At 31.3% G+C, this 16,254-nt stretch overlaps 1 protein-coding gene across 1 annotated transcript; it reads right to left on the reverse strand.

The window, feature by feature from the left end:
- Positions 1 to 4,214: 4,214 nt before the first annotated feature.
- LOC133204755 (uncharacterized) lies at positions 4,215 to 15,887 on the reverse strand. The gene is made up of 20 exons (XM_061340497.1): positions 15,630 to 15,887; positions 15,016 to 15,237; positions 14,667 to 14,865; positions 14,278 to 14,407; positions 11,822 to 11,936; positions 11,522 to 11,707; positions 11,339 to 11,407; positions 10,951 to 11,186; positions 10,478 to 10,698; positions 10,203 to 10,306; positions 10,064 to 10,099; positions 7,600 to 7,821; positions 7,177 to 7,375; positions 6,720 to 6,849; positions 6,308 to 6,422; positions 5,918 to 6,103; positions 5,731 to 5,799; positions 5,289 to 5,527; positions 4,811 to 5,031; positions 4,215 to 4,347 (listed from the first exon to the last, which is right to left on the reverse strand). The coding sequence occupies exons 1-20, from the start codon at positions 15,844 to 15,846 to the stop codon at positions 4,215 to 4,217; spliced, it is 3,249 nt and encodes a 1,082-aa protein (XP_061196481.1). The 5' UTR covers positions 15,847 to 15,887.
- Between the last annotated feature and the right edge of the window lie 367 nt (positions 15,888 to 16,254).

Below are 16,254 nucleotides of genomic sequence, written 5' to 3' on the forward strand. Positions count from 1 at the left end.
ATGAAAATTAATTGACTAAGTAGGGTTTCTTGAAATCACTACAGGTTTTTGCAGAATAATGTAATCATATTCCATAACAGATTTGGTTTAAAATACAGGAGCTAGTAATGCTGGGAACCAGGTTTTTGTAGAAAAACGTCGTTTTTCGACCCTCCTCTTCATAAGAACTATTTTCCAATCTAATTAAAATCAGAATTCTTAGATCCGCGCCGTATACACTCTGCGTAAGAGTGTATATAAGGCATATATAAAGTACATAAGGATCTAAGAAATCTGAATTTAATTAGATTGACGCATTTCCTTCCGCATCAACTCTGGGGAACAAAATCTTGCTTTTAACCTTTTACTTGTATATATTACAATTCATCATTAATAAAGGTCATGATAAATTGCCCAAGTTTGATTAAATTGCCATATATAAATCCAGGAAATAGCACTTGTGGAAAGTGAATGTTTTGGCTTTTGCATAACTTATGGCATCTGTTTCAAGATCAATTCCTAAGAAGAGTGGGAAAACACTACTCAGATACATCGAAATGCTTTGTGGTGATGACAATAAATGTCAATTTCAAATTTTTCATTTTCTTCTTAAGAATCACGAGCAACTTGGCACGTATACTTGGGTAAGGGGTTTGTTCAAATGAAGGGCCACGTCCTCTTCCAAGGAGAGATAAATTGACAAATAGTGAAAATTGAGTAGGTTCATTTAAAAATCTTCTCAAGAATCACTGGGCTTGGCTTGAAGACTTATATGAAAGCTTCCTGACAAAGCGTAAATTCAAGTTTTTTGGAACCATATCCCCGCGGGGGTAGCTTGGGTGGGGACAAAAGGGCAATAAATTTTTTTTACGTAAGAATATATAGAAAAAAAATCTTTTAAAATCTTCTTCCAAGAACAACAAATTCATGAATAGTCATATTTATATGGAAGCATCGTCAGGTAGTGTAGAATCAAGTTTTTCTCAAGTCATGACCCGAGACGATATAGTGGGGCTATGATGGGCAATCAAAGTTTTAAATGGGAATATTTAGGAAAAATCTTCTTCTCTAGAAGAGCAAAGCTATGGTTAGTCATATCTAAACTGAAGCATCCTGAGTTAGTGTAAATTCAAATTTATTCAAATCACGGCCCCTAGGGGTAGGGTGAGGCCACTATGGGCGATTAAAGTTTTACTAAGAACACATGTAGAAAAAATCTTTAAAAGTCTTCCTCTCAAGAACAGTAAAGCCATGATTAGTCATATTTATATGGAAACATCATCAGGTAGTGTAAATTCAAGTTTAATGTTGAAATCATGACCCCGGGGTAGAGTGGATCCTCAATGGGCGATCAACGTTTTACATAAGAAAGTGTAGACTGAATAAAATCTTCTAAGAAAATCTTCTTCTCAAGAACAGCTTAGTCATGATTGGTCATATTTATATGGAAGAATCCTCAAAGACTGTAGATTCAAGTTTGTTCAAATCATGACCACGGGGGTAGGGTAGGGCTTTGAACAATGTAGGATCAAAGTTTTACATTAGAAGGTCTCAAGATATATAGCAAAAATCTTTAAAAATCTTCTTCTCAAGAACAGCACAGTCATAATTGGTTATATTTATATGCAAACATCCTCAGGGAGTGTAGATTCGGGTTTGTTCAAATCATGAACCCCTCCTCCTTTCCTTCGGGAGGGGGTTAAGAGGGACCACATATATGTAAACCTTTTAATACTGAACTGATTTCTGCTTTTCTGTAGCCAAAGTGCTCAGATGAGCGATGTGGTCCATGGGCCTCTTGTTTTTCTTTAACTTACTGGGAGTGAGAAGTTAGGAATTCCGACTTTTTTTAATCCTCTCGATTTCTTCCCCTAAAAATTGAACGTTAAACCTTGTCTGCCCTAATGTCAACCATGGTGCAAACAAAACGAACCAACTTTTCTGAATATATGTACACTGTACATATCTTTACACTGTGCATATATTTCCAAGTTGCCAACACCTAACTAATCATTCTCTGCCCATCATATCCAGTTCTTTGTCATGGCTTTTGCTCTATCGATTCCAGCTGGGTTTTGTTTTGCGACTACGTCTGTTATATAATATTCTTTATTAAAATCCATGAGCCCCTGTTCATAATATGCTAGTCCAAAAATCTATTCTGTCATATCATTTATTCATTTTCAAATTCTTTTAATCGCTCTTTAGTTATTTTTAGGCTCACCACTATATTTTTTTTTAATGAATGAAACTAAGGCGCATCCTAATAAAACATCAATACTAATAAGAACGTTGCTTTTATTACATTGAAAAACTAAATAACAGTTTTTCAAGTATTCCTTTATTTGGAAAGTATGGATGAATTATTCATCCATTTTTTTTCTACAGTGACTATAGGTCAAGATCATGACGCACCCTCAGGTCATAAGCAATCTTTGTGTGACGTGGATACTCCCTACATTATTCTCCATTAGGAAGATACGGAAACACACAAATTATGAACTTTTTCTGTCAGTGTCCTTGAACTTACACAAATGACCTTGGGTCAACGTCATGACACACTATCAGGTTATAAGCAATCTATGTGTAAAATGGGAACTCACTAAGTTTATCCATAAGAAGGATGTGGACCGGACACGAATCATGAATTATTTTGTATTTCTTATAATAGTTAGTGTAAACAATATTTTATTATAACAAAAGCATATAAATTAATAAAGCAGTAAATATTCAGAAAAATCTGAAATTTGGAATTAGCTATAGATTGATAAATTTAACTGTTTCCTTTCGCTAATAAACAACAAATATGTAACAATAATTCCTTGATTGACAGAGCGCACACTATGTGACATGAAATAATCAAAATTATAATAGATACATAAAGTTAAAACAGGCATTGTAACATAAAATTACAATGTAAATGAGAAATGAAGCAACCCTCTTAACAATAGGAAAGAAAGGGTTTCCACACTTCTTTCTGTAAAAAAAAAAATAAAGTTTTAAAATTACTAAGTAATCGTATATATGATCAAAAGATTTCAAACAGAAATGATAAGGCGTTTACGATCATATTTTATGTCTTTTTGAGAACACTAGTTATATATGACCCCAATCATACAATTATTTTCAAACAATATAGTATACATGGAAATCTATAATATACATGTATACTGTATAAAGGTTAATTTCGCCCATTGTTATTTTCGCCCTTTCATACTTGCTAACAGTTTTGCCCCGTTTTATATTCGCCCAGTCATATTTTTGTTTAAGGAATTATACCGTGTTCCTTTAATTCGCCCACCTGTGAGTATGGCGAAAGGGGCGAAAATAAAACGGGGGCGAAAATGTCTCTTTATACAGTAGATCTCTTCATAATACAATTGTACAGTAACTGAAAAAAACTGATAGTTTGATTTAGAGATTCAATTTTCCATAGCGATTAGCGATATTTACGTTTTGAATTGATGATTTTTCATTCTTCATTTATACACAATGATACATTTGTCTTTCACTAATTTTAAACAATCTTCAATTGCCAATGTGTACATGATTAATTATAGTCATGTACTCATTGGAAAATTGTTGATTAGTAAAGACACATTTTTCTTGTGTGTCGGAAATAAAGAGGTATCGATAGGATGCATTCAGTATTTGACGATGCTGACCTTTCACATAACTCTAAACCATTTTAAACATCTTCTATATGTTCGAAAATGTTTTAGACTTCACATATTTTGTAAGCCTATTTTCATATGGCATTTATATCTTTCGTAAGTCATTTGTGCGCAAAACTATCAATATGTTTTCCTTTTACACAACTTTCCAACATCAAATAAATATTTTATGTATAATAAACAACTCTTCATATTTTCGCCCTCCCAATAATTTCACACTAAAAAAATTGTGAATATTGGAGCCAGAAGCAAGTCTTCCCAATTTTTGGATGGACCCCTCACTTTTAAAATTTCTGTTATATTTGTTTCGATTAGGTCATCTTTATGTTAAGTTCATTATCCATAACAGTATTGATTTAGATATTCAACAACAGTTTGAACATTATAAACGGTTCAAAACGAACTTACCTAAACGTTCATGAAATTCACTACTCCTCGAGCTGCCTGTAAAGAAAATCGAATTTTATTTATTATAGATATATATACTAGTACATGTATATAAAAATTTTGTAAGGGGAGGGAAAATACCCACATAATTTTTTTTATCACACTTACATTTAATTAACCTACAATATTAACGTCATGTATAGGAATGTGGACGCCTTTGACTTCTAGTATGGAGAGAGTTCCACTAACAGACCCGGCCACTAACAACAATGGACGACCACTTGGACTTTGATGTGGTGGAACGTATCTGAAAGTACATTATATGCTAGATCATCTTCTCTAGCCAAGGGTTTCCGATCCGAAATCTACTCTACTTGTAGATTTCGGATCGGAAACCCTTGGCTAGCGAAGATGATATTAGATGGATTGGAGATTTCCTATACATTAATATTACAAATCTATCAATAGTTTGGACTTTCAGTAGGTAGTAACACATGTACTTATATATATATATATATATATATATATATATATATATATATATATATATATATATATATCTACGTCACACCAAACTGTCGAACATTGATGTAGTCTGTTTATCTCACCCTAGAAAAAGCGTTAGCAGGAATAAAATAAGGTATTTCACACAAATTAGTGGTACAAACATTGTTTCCTACGATCAGAAGGTAAGCTTACGTCACCTCATTGTAGTCAGCAACGCATGAAAGTCCAAACTATCTGTAGAAATGTTCTATTTGAAGGCTTACTTTATATCCTCTGGATCTATACAACTGATGGTCTGTTCGTCAAAGGCTTCCGTCCATGTTACCTCCGAGTTTGGTATGTTCCAGAACACACTTTCAAAATGGGGCCTGAACATGTCTCCATTAAAAGAGTATATACTGATAGAACCTGGTCGCTCATTGCCAAGGAAAACTATAATTCTGTTGCCCTCATGAACTATTGCAATACTCTCACTTTCAGGACCCTTTGAAATGGATATATATATATATATATATATATATATATATATATATATATATATATATATATATATATATATATATATATATATATATATATATATATATATATATATATATATATATATATATATATATATAATCATAGCAAGTGTACTTTATCCATTAAGTGTTTAACAATTATTTCAGTAAGCATTGTGTGTAAAAATAACACTTACAATACACTTAATTTTTTAAAATTAGAACAGTAATGATGGTTTACTTTGTCATCCGATCTACTATCCATCGTTTTTTTTACAACTTCGTGAATCTTTTTTGCATCTGCGTTAAACAAGTCAGGTCTTGATTGTGATATAGTATCTTCTACGTCACTTCCGCTATCATAAACTTTGGTCATTGTATTCGCCCTCCAAATAGAAAATCCTCGTCCACCAAATGTGTAAAGTTTATCAAAGGTACCATCGGGTAATCGTCCATTTTCTTTTGTTATTTGCAGCCTTCCTTTCAAATTATAGAGATTATTCAAAACAAGTCACACACACACCCTCTTTATAACGTTATCTCTCTCTCTCTCTCTCTCTCACACACACACACACACACACACACACACACACACAGAGAGAGTTATCAACAGAAATCTATTACTTGTTCATTTTTTATTGACTTAAAAATTTTTTCCCTGCAATGTCAAAAGACTAGAGTACCTAAAATTGAATCGCCCATGATATTCCTTACGTTGTTCTCTTTCGCCCACCTTAATACATCAGAATTGTCTAGTAAAAAAAGAGGAAAATTAAACCATCTAAAAGTATAGTATTAAAAATTCATTGGAAATAAAACGAACCAATATCTGATCAGTAAATTACTATACGGTATCTAGGAAAACTGTACTTGATAGCATAATTTCCTTGGCTTGCACAACTTCACTGAAACCAGTCTTATGCAGAGGGTATTCTGAATAATCTTTAATATCACCCTCATTAGCCATAATGAGGTATTCAGCATTTTTAAAATCTATCACATGAATGGAGTCAGGTTGATACATCCCCATCACCGGCAAAGGTCTAATATGAATTCCTGAAAAAGATGAAATCTGAATTCGACATCTTTTGACAACAAAAATTACCAAAGACTCTGAAAAAGAAAAGTTCTCAGAAAAATTCGGAATTTTCAGGTTTTGGCGGTTGTGAAAAAATTAAAATAACAACACAGCTGGAATGAACGATCTTTGAGTGATTTTTTTCGTCAAAGAAAAATAAAGTTTTATCAAAATTAATTTACCATTGTCTTTGTCACTGGCATCAAGTTTAGAATTCCTCCAGTCTTTAAATCCAAGTCCGTGAATTGCTGTTATGTTTTCTGTCTCTAAATCTATCTCTGCTATTGCATTGTTTTCCTAGACAAATTCCAGAAATAGCCACAGATGGAATTAAAAATGGAATAATCGGTCATCTTCAAAGTAATTGATGCATCATTTATAAATGAATTTGACATCATTTTTCGGACAATTATAATTTCTTTCCGATTGAGAATAATATTGAAATGATTCTACAATGTTACATCGGGTACAAAATCATGAAATAGCATTATACGACTATGTAAACACGATTTGCTGCAAAAAGAGAAACTGATTGCATTTATTTATTTTAAAATATATACTCTGAAAAAAAAGAGATTTAAGAATCCTTTTTACCTGAAGGCAAATGTAAGCTTTCCTTTCATCTTTGCTGTAAGTGATATATTCCGGTTCTACATCTTGGGAAAACGTATTATTATTTTCTTTATAGATAAACCGTACACCGGATTTTGACAAGTCCGACCACCTAAAAAAAGGTCGATCAAATCATTTCTAATATTTGAGTACTGTACTGAATATTTTCACTTTATTTATTTATGTTTTATTTATTAATTATTAAAATGAATTAAAAATTAAATGAATACAGCTGTGGCACTAAAACATCGTGAAATGACAAAGTGATTATTTTTAATATCTATCTATCTATCTATCTATCTATCTATATATATATATATATATATATATATATATATATATATATATATATATATATATATATATATATATATATATATATATATATAGTTATATTTAAAAAAAATCAAAGTATAAAAATATATGTGCAAATTCCTACCTATCATTGAAATTGTGAAAATTCAGCCTTTTATACGAATAGTATGAGGCTGAGATGTTTTGACCATGGAACTTCAACAGTCCCACGCCGCCTTCTGGGTCCACTAATTTGCCGTCTCTGGCAAAAGCTTCCGCCTCCAGGGCAATCAGAACAGTGCTACAGTGTGAGGAAGGCAGAAGCATGTCTGGTAGGGGACCAACTGAAAACAATTGTTAATGTTAATCTTGATATTATAAACAATAGTTTGTAGCTGACAGATCACATGTTCATCGTTTGATATGCTACTATTAACTGGGCTGGTATAGTCAAAAGCTATCAAAAAGTTAATTACATCAACTATATTCTCATGAAAAAAAAATATAATTGCTGTTTTATTTTGACGAAACATGGCATGATTTTTTTGTCATCATTAGAAATGTGTACCTGTAATATTTAGAACAGCCTCCATTGTATCATATTTTTTATCATACTTCTTGAAGACGATCACTCTCCCAGCCTCTCTATTTTGATTATTATCCAATGCGACAAACACATGATCTCCACAGAATTCCACGTCAGTGGGATCAAAATCGCCTAAAATCTCATGGAAGAGAATTATTGGCTTGTGAACATCGGATATGTCTATAACATTGAGTTTGGACGCTCCTGAAATTATAACTTGTAAATATGGAATCTCAAATTGATACTTTTTCAAAGAAGACGTTTTTCTTTCCTTATAATGAGGGGAAAAGGTGTACTTTAAATTTATGACAAATAACTCAATAAAAAAAAAGTATTAAGGTTGTAAACACAAGTCATATATATATTTTTTTATCAATTTCAACTTAGTAGAATTTTGTTTGGGATAAAAAAAAATCAATGATATTGGAATACTTTTTTGTACCATATATACAAAATGATGGGTTAGAGGAGAAAAATTAATTTTTAGGCAAATGGTCAAACTCAGTTATAAAGTTTAGACAAGTTATCAACGCTTCACAAAAGCAGAAGCAGAAGAAGAATGTTGCCGGTTAAGATGGCTTTAAAAATATTTTAATATTTTTTGTTTAGATATTTTCATATCATTTTCCTAAATTCATTTTTTTTCTCATGCATTTTTCTCCTTTCTAGTTAAACCTTGCTTTATGAATCAAATATTTGTAGATATCTGCAGTCGGTTTATACCTCAAGCTAAGCTTAAGTTTGCTATCAAAATAAATACATAAATTATATATACATATATATATACAATATAAATCCTTTAACTTACCAACAATATATACAATTTTATCCTGCGGATCGTAAGCGAGTTGTTCAGCAGCTCCTCCAACCAAAGTAAAAACCGGCGTCCCAGCCTCAGTGTATGAAAATGGCACGTATAAGTCAGAAATTTTCTCTAAATGAATATTCTCACAATGCCCATAAATGGAAAATAATATATGTGAGAAAATTAGAAGATTTTGAAAGGACTTTATGCTATTTTTCATATTTAACATATTTTTGACTTTAACAACTTCATAAATGGGGTATTTTGAGTATGAATTCTAGTTTGACTAAATTTGATGAATTTATATTGGGTTGTCATGTGATCAAATATCTAAACTTAGTGAGGTAGTCACGCACCGACCCATCTCATGCGCATGTGGAAGGACAGCCTCGACATTAACATTTGTAACGCAAAAATCTTATTACGAATTGGTACTAACTTCCCAACGTACACATTTTCATAATCCCTAGTTGGTAAATGACGCATTTTCTTTGGTAGAATATCAGTGCAATGCACTTTAAAGATAGAATTCTGTAAAGATTAGAAAAAAGGCATTTGAATCTGTTTTTTTCCTCTGTGATATGTAATGAAGATAATGTTTTCATACGATACGATCATAAAGATTTATTCATCTTTGATAAAGTAGAAATTTAAAAAAAAAAAAAAAAACCAATTACTTGCCTTTTTCATTAAAAGTAACCGTAACCTATATATTTAAAACATGTGAAATGAATATATGAGGTTGGTTTTACACGACAGAGTTTTTTGTTGTTGTTGTTGAAAATTGTGTTATCATTAACCCTTTGCAATTTATTTAGTAGTTATTGAAATTTTTTGTAATTAAAACATTTCATATAATTTAAAACCGTTTTAAGTCGACAAAAAGTTCAAAACTTAGAGCCTTTAGAATTCGATAATTTTTAAAGTGGATTATTCGATTCAAATTATATAATTATTTTTCATACATTTGACAATTCACACGTGAAAGGGTACTTAACGACCCATAATCTGATAGGAAAAACAAACAAACGAAGGTCATATATGTCGCCTAATCTTTAAATGTCATTGAAAATATTTAAAAGGCAGGTCTCATCGATTCTATTCCAAATATTGTTAAAACTCACATGCACTGAAAAGGTGCTAAATTTACAGTACTGTTAAATCAAAATAAATCATCATTCACACCATTCTGTATTGTAGTAGAAGCTAAACAATAGCACACTCATTATTCTTAAATATGATTTCTTTAAGGAAGTGTTTTCTCAAAAAAAAAACCCTCCTTTTTTTCCAATCATTCAAACTATTTTTATTTATTTTTTAAATATCACAATAAATGACAGTAAAATCAATAATAAAGATTACAATTTTTACACAAATATTTTATATATTATATGTAATCATTTCATGAATCCACACTCCTAACAGAGGGAGAAGGACATTCCTTTCTGAAAAAGAATTAGATATTAAATAAAAAGTAATGAAAACAACGAAACAAAGAATATGTACGAGTTGTGATGGTAAGAAAGTATGATGAATTGATCGACAGACGGACGATTAAAAACGATACATATGTATACTTTTTTGTAGAAAGAGGGGATAAAATTATTTTTTTTAAATACATAGTGAAGAAAAAAAGCTTACGTGAGTAGTTTAGAGATCCCTCATTTCTGATATTTTCTGTAACATAAAAATGGTATTATACAAACTAATTTTTAATCATATTAATTAACATTAATGAATAATCTGAATGAAAAGTACAATCTTAATAAGCCTAGCTTACCAATATTGATCCCTTTGACTTCTAATATAGAAAAAGTGCCACTGGCAGAACCGGCCACTAATAATAGAGGTCTACCGCTTGGACTTTGATGTGGTGGAATGTATCTAAAAGTATTCAAAATTATTACAAAATTAAACATCATTGACATATCAAAAAATTGTATGAAATTCAAATATACTTTTATTTTATGCTACTTAAAATAAAAGAACCTAAAAAATTAAAATACATGTATGTTGTTATTCTATGGCACTTAAAAGTGTGAGCAATTCAATTACTTTAGATCCTCTGGATCTATACAACTTATGGCCTTCCGGTCAAAAGCATGTGTCCATGATTCCTCCGAAGAAGGTATATCTGAGAAAACACTTTCAAAACTTGGTGAGGTCATACTTCCAATAAATGAATATATACTGATAGAACCTGGTCTCTCGTTTCCAAGGAAGACTATCACTTTATTACCATCGTGGGCAACTGCAAGGCTCTCACTCTCAGGACCCTTTGATGTTTAAAAAGGAAATCATTATTGCGCATAAATTAACGCCATTAATTAATTTAACTTTTTACATCGATAAATAATGAAAAGTTCTATCAGACATGCTTTCAATATTTTCATCTACTTTAAAGATATCAACATTAACAGAACTGTAAATATATGTGGAAATATATATGTTGGACATTAACTGTTTATCGCCTCATTGCTTTAAAAAAAGCAATGCATGGTATCAAATTATGAAAAGATATGATTTACTTTGTTATCTGATCTAGAGTCCGTTGTGGACTTAATAATGGCGTCAGTTTTAGCATCTGCATTGAAGAGATCGGGTCTTGATTCTGCGTGAGTATCTTCTACATCACTTCCGCTATCATAAACTTTAGTCATTGAATCAGCCCTCCAAACAGTTAATCCTCTTCCACCAAATGTGTACAGTTTATCAAAAGTTCCGTCCGCTAATCGCCCATTTTCTGTTGTAACCTGCAGCCTACCTTTAAAACAGAAATGTCAATTAAACTGAGTCAAACATATCTTTGAGACAGAAATTTCAATTTTAAGTAACTCAAACGTATAATAAAATAGTAATAAAATTCGTATTTTAATGAGTGATAGCAAAGCATTTGTAACGAACGAGAGCGATTACCTAAAATTGTATCATCCAAGATATTCTCTACATTGTTCTGATATGCCCACCTTGTGACTTCGGAATTATCTATGAAAAATAATAATTTAATGTTATGTGAGAATAGAAAATAGATAAATGTATAAGAAAGAGAGGTGTTGCTTTTTTCCTTGCTTATTATATCTACAATTCAGTATACAGTACTTGCTAAAGTGATGTCCTTGGCTCTTATTTCTTCACTAAAACCAGTCATATTCAGTGGATATCCAGAATAATCTTTGCTGTCTCCTTCGTTGGCTGTAATGATGTATTCAACATCTTTCATTTTCACCAAATGGATAGCGTCAGGTTGGTACATCCCATACACCGGAAGTGATCTAATGACAATTTCTAGAGGAGAAAAAGGATAATCAGGTGTACAATCTTACAGTCAGAAGAAAAGCAGATACGTAAAATTATTTTTCCAAAAGACTTTGTTGGTTTAAAATCGCTTCATTACATTACCATTATCTTTGTCATTAGCATCGAGTTTAGAATTACTCCAGTTTTTGAAACCAAGTCCGTGAACTGCTGTAATGTTTTCAGTCTCCAAATCCACCACAGCTATGGCATTATTTTCCTGTTAAATTGATGGACAAACAAATTATTAGAGTTTTAAACTAAAAAAATCTACTTTTAAATCAAGTTAATAGAGATGACAAAGTTAATTTACATATGACCAGAGAGAAAAGTTTTTTTCCACAGGCTCAGGATGCCATGAGCTATGAATTTTGAATCTGATTATCTTATATCATTTGGCTTTCCAGCAATTTGTTTCAGCCGCCATATCATTTTCGGATGTATTTTTAATTACAAAACTATGAATAAAAATAGTTTTCATTTTTAAATCATAGTGATAAAACATTTGTAATGAAATGTGAATAAAATTTTACCTCATATAATGATCGAAGAGGGTGTGACAAATGTATGGATTCGGTGCGACCAAGGACATTTGGGAAACCGTTTCGTTAAAGGCTAAGGACATTTGCACGAATACACCTGTATTTGATCAAGGACATTTCAGGAAGGAAAGGTGGACATTTACTTCAACGTATATAATAAGCATTTACCTTATTAAACTTAAATGACAACTGGTCAACGAGTCGAATCGGTTCAAAACTGAACGGTAGAAAGTACACTGTCAAAAGATTGAATTTGTTATTTGTGATCTGGAAATGTGAGATATGATCAGAACGGTCCGAAGAAATATTATGAACTTTCTGGTTCGGTGGGATACAGCACGTAATGGCCAAAAAAAGTTTAAAAATAACTGACATATTGTTACATTTCTAACCTGTTTTTGTTCTTATTATCATGGTTTTAAATTTTGAATGTACTTAAATTTATATAAATTATGCATTTACATCCCCCTTTATTCAAAATTTATAACATAATATTATGCTGGTGACTAATCTCTTATGAACACTTGTTTTAAAAATATGTTTTTAAATATGTGTGTGTATTCTGTTAGAAATTGCTTTTCCATCTATAGGTGGTGAACAGGAGAGGGTAAAGGGGGAGGTGTTGCAAAGACATTCCTGAAAGTTCATATATATATAAAAAAAAAACTAAGTTGAAAATACAAAAATAAATGTTAATATCAAAAGCTGCGTTCTCTTAAATTTGTTCCTTCAAATGTTCGTCTCTCCTCTAGATCTGCACAAATGTTCGTCGGTTTCCGTTGCCTTAGAGCAAATGATGTTTGTTCGTAAGAGCTACTTCTCTATACAGTGACATATCAAGCTTTAGAAGGCGTTTTGATCTATAGTATAGTAGTACTTGAGGATGGCTTGCTTGCGATTTTATATCTATGATATTCAGTAGGGTAGTATTTGTTTAAACTCAGAGAGGACTTTGAAAGTATCAAAGGGGGCGTTTTCTGAACCATTGATTTTTTTTCCAAATTCGTGCATAATACTCATTCATGAGCGAATGAATTTTTTAAAAAATGAACTTTTACTTTTTTTTATTTTGCTTTAATTTGCTTTGTTTCTTTTTTGAGTTTAGAATGTTTTTACTTGTTTTGCATTCTGGTTTTGATTTAGTTTTTCGTTTTTTAATGTATGACATTGAACCTTGTGTTTGATTTTAAAGTAATAGAAATTTGGAACCGTAACAAAGTATCCACACTCATTCTTTTCCTTCCCTTAAATTGCGATATGTTATGGTTTATGGTGGTATTGAGTTACAATTGTAAGAGAGATGTACTATGATGCATGTCTAAAGTATCTGTTTATTTCGTATTTCAAAACATGTTTAGTGTCCATGGATTTATAGTACTTTATAGTCAAACATAGTAACTTTTATATAACCTGTGTGACCATATCATGGTCCATATATTCTCATAAGTATATACTATAATGTAAAGAAATAATTCACACTGATTACATGTATTTAATTCCCTTATGACTAACAAATAAAAGACAAAAAGAATATTGGTCATTTCTATTAAACACAGTCAAAATCTTATTTAATTTGATTCATATGCAAGTTCAGGTTTCTAGCAAAGAACATTTCTTCTTTCATGATAGAAATTCCTGAATCTTAACTTTTTCAATATTTGCCTAAATTTTATATGTATTTCAATTGGTATTTGGAAAAGGGGTTTGTAAATTATGGGGCTTTAGACTGATAAATTTATGGAGCAATTTTTGCAATATGCTCTTGAGATAAAAGATAAAATGCATAAATAGTGGCACGCCAAAGGATTATTCCTTTCGGTATTTTGTAAGGAGTGATTTAACTAAAATAAGGCCTTAGTAACCACCTATAAATGCGCACGCAATCGTATGCCTTAATTTATTTGCTGTTCTCGGGGAATTATAGAGATACTGATCAAATTAGAAAGAAATATGCAATATATTAATTAATGAAGGATGACTTAACTCAGGTACGAGTTATGTTGTGAAACTTTCATTTACCTGAAGGCAAACGTAAGCTTTCGTCTCATCTTTACTGAAAGTGATATACTCAGGTTCTAAATCTTGAGAAAACGTGTTGTTTTGTTCTTTGTAAACAAATCGTACACCAGATTTTGACAGGTCATTCCATCTACAAATCACACAAATATTTTACACTAATACCATATATAGAAACCAAGAGATGAAACATTTCATTATGAGGTTATAGATGAATTCATGAAAACTACTTATCATAAGTTCTTTATACCCACATTCATCTTCTTGGTCAAAGAGATGATTTTAAGATAAGTTATTTTTTGATTAATTACTCTTGTGTACGTTTTAGTGAACCAGTAATTAATTTAGGACTGTAGGTGACACTCTGTCAGTGGTAATTTTCATTGTCTTACCTATCATTAAAATTGTGAAAATTTAGTCTTTTGTAGGAATAAGTTGAGGAAGTGATGTTTACACCTTGAAACTTCAGAAGTCCAACTCCACCCTCAGGGTCAACCAATTTACCATTTTTAGGAAATGCCTCCGCCTCAAGAGCGATTAAAACAGTTCTGCAGTTTGAGGTTGGAAGCAGCATGTCTGGCAAAGGTCCAACTGAAATTTTATCATTTAGAAATATTAAAACAATTCTTGGAATTTTTACAGATCTCACCCGTGCAAAATTTTAATTCATTTCTTCTGAAATATTTAAGAGAGAGAGAGAGAGAGAGAGATACAAAATACATATAAAAGACTTTAAGGTACCTGTGATATTTAAAACAGCCTCCATTGTGTTATACTTCTTGTTATATTTCTTGAAGACGACTACTCTCCCAGCTTCTCTGTCCTTATTATTATCCAAAGCGACAAACACATGATCTCCGCAGAATTCTACATCAGTTGGATCAAAATCACCCAGAACTTTATGATAAAGGATCTGTGGATTTTCCACTTTGGATATATCGATAACATTTACTTTGGATGCCCCTGTAATTATTTTTTTAGGTTTTATGGTTGCGATGAAAAAATTCCCAAGTTCTAATGAAGACAAGCTAATGGCAATGGCGAAACATGAAGGATGGCCTCTGTCTTTTATATTTATTCATTACTGCATCAGACATAAGAGAGTCAAGTATGACTTTTTGAATTTTGGTTTAGGTCCAGTATGAACTTTTTTTTACATAGTATTTTGTATTTGACACTTTTTTGCTATACATGTACTTCGGATAATAAATTTTTCGTTATGCATTAAACAATACTACCTGATCTGTATAACAGAATTTTAAAATATTTTTAACATAAAGGCGTACCAGATTATTAGCTGAAAGTTTCGTATTTTTTTCTTTTTTAATAAATATTTTTGCATAAAAAAAACTCACCAACAATATACACAATCTGATCCTGAAAATCATAAGCCAGTTGTTCTGCCGATCCTTCCGCCAAAGAAAAAGTAGGAACCCCCTCGTCAGTATAGGAAAACGGTATGTATAAAGTAGAAATTTTGTTCAGATGAATATTTTCACCTTGAATGTAAGTAATCAATAACATTTGTAAGAAAAATTGTAGTTTAAAAAACATTCTTGAAGCACACTTCATATTGCATTTAAAGAACAGATTTGGTTTTTAACTGCATGTCCGTTTCATGTGATTCACACATGCTCCCAAGTTTTTATGACACTCTGAGCATACACCATAAAGCATTCATTTGGAAGTGTGGTCAACAAGAAGTAAAATATTTACACTTATTATATATTCAAAAGGCTAAGTATGATGGGCATCTCCAGTCTACCGATCAGTAATTTCTAGAACAATTTTATTATCTTTTCCTTCTGATGGAAGAAATAGATATTACTCAAAATTTTGTTGAAATTTCTAGTTACAAAAGCTATTGTGAATAACATAGTAAGATTTTATTAATTAAAAAAAACTAGTCAAAAGAATTTACACAGGTCAGAAAATCTTAATATCCAAACAAAAAGGATAAAATATTTAAAACTAAACCAG

The sequence above is a fragment of the Saccostrea echinata genome, unplaced genomic scaffold (assembly GCF_033153115.1).
Source record: "Saccostrea echinata isolate AGI-Se365-2 ecotype Australia unplaced genomic scaffold, CSIRO_AGI_Sech_v1 ptg000054l, whole genome shotgun sequence".
Lineage (NCBI taxonomy): Eukaryota > Metazoa > Mollusca > Bivalvia > Ostreida > Ostreidae > Saccostrea > Saccostrea echinata.

Coding starts and splice junctions, on each gene's coding strand:
- LOC133204755 (XM_061340497.1), bottom strand. CDS start 15,846: ATGAAGTGTGCTTCAAGAATGTTTTTTAAACTACAATTTTTCTTACAA. Junction 15,238..15,629: donor TCAGATTGTGTATATTGTTG/GTGAGTTTTTTT, acceptor AAATAATTACAG/GGGCATCCAAAGTAAATGTT. Junction 6,104..6,307: donor TGCCAGTGACAAAGACAATG/GTAAATTAATTT, acceptor CATCTTTTTCAG/GAATTCATATTAGACCTTTG.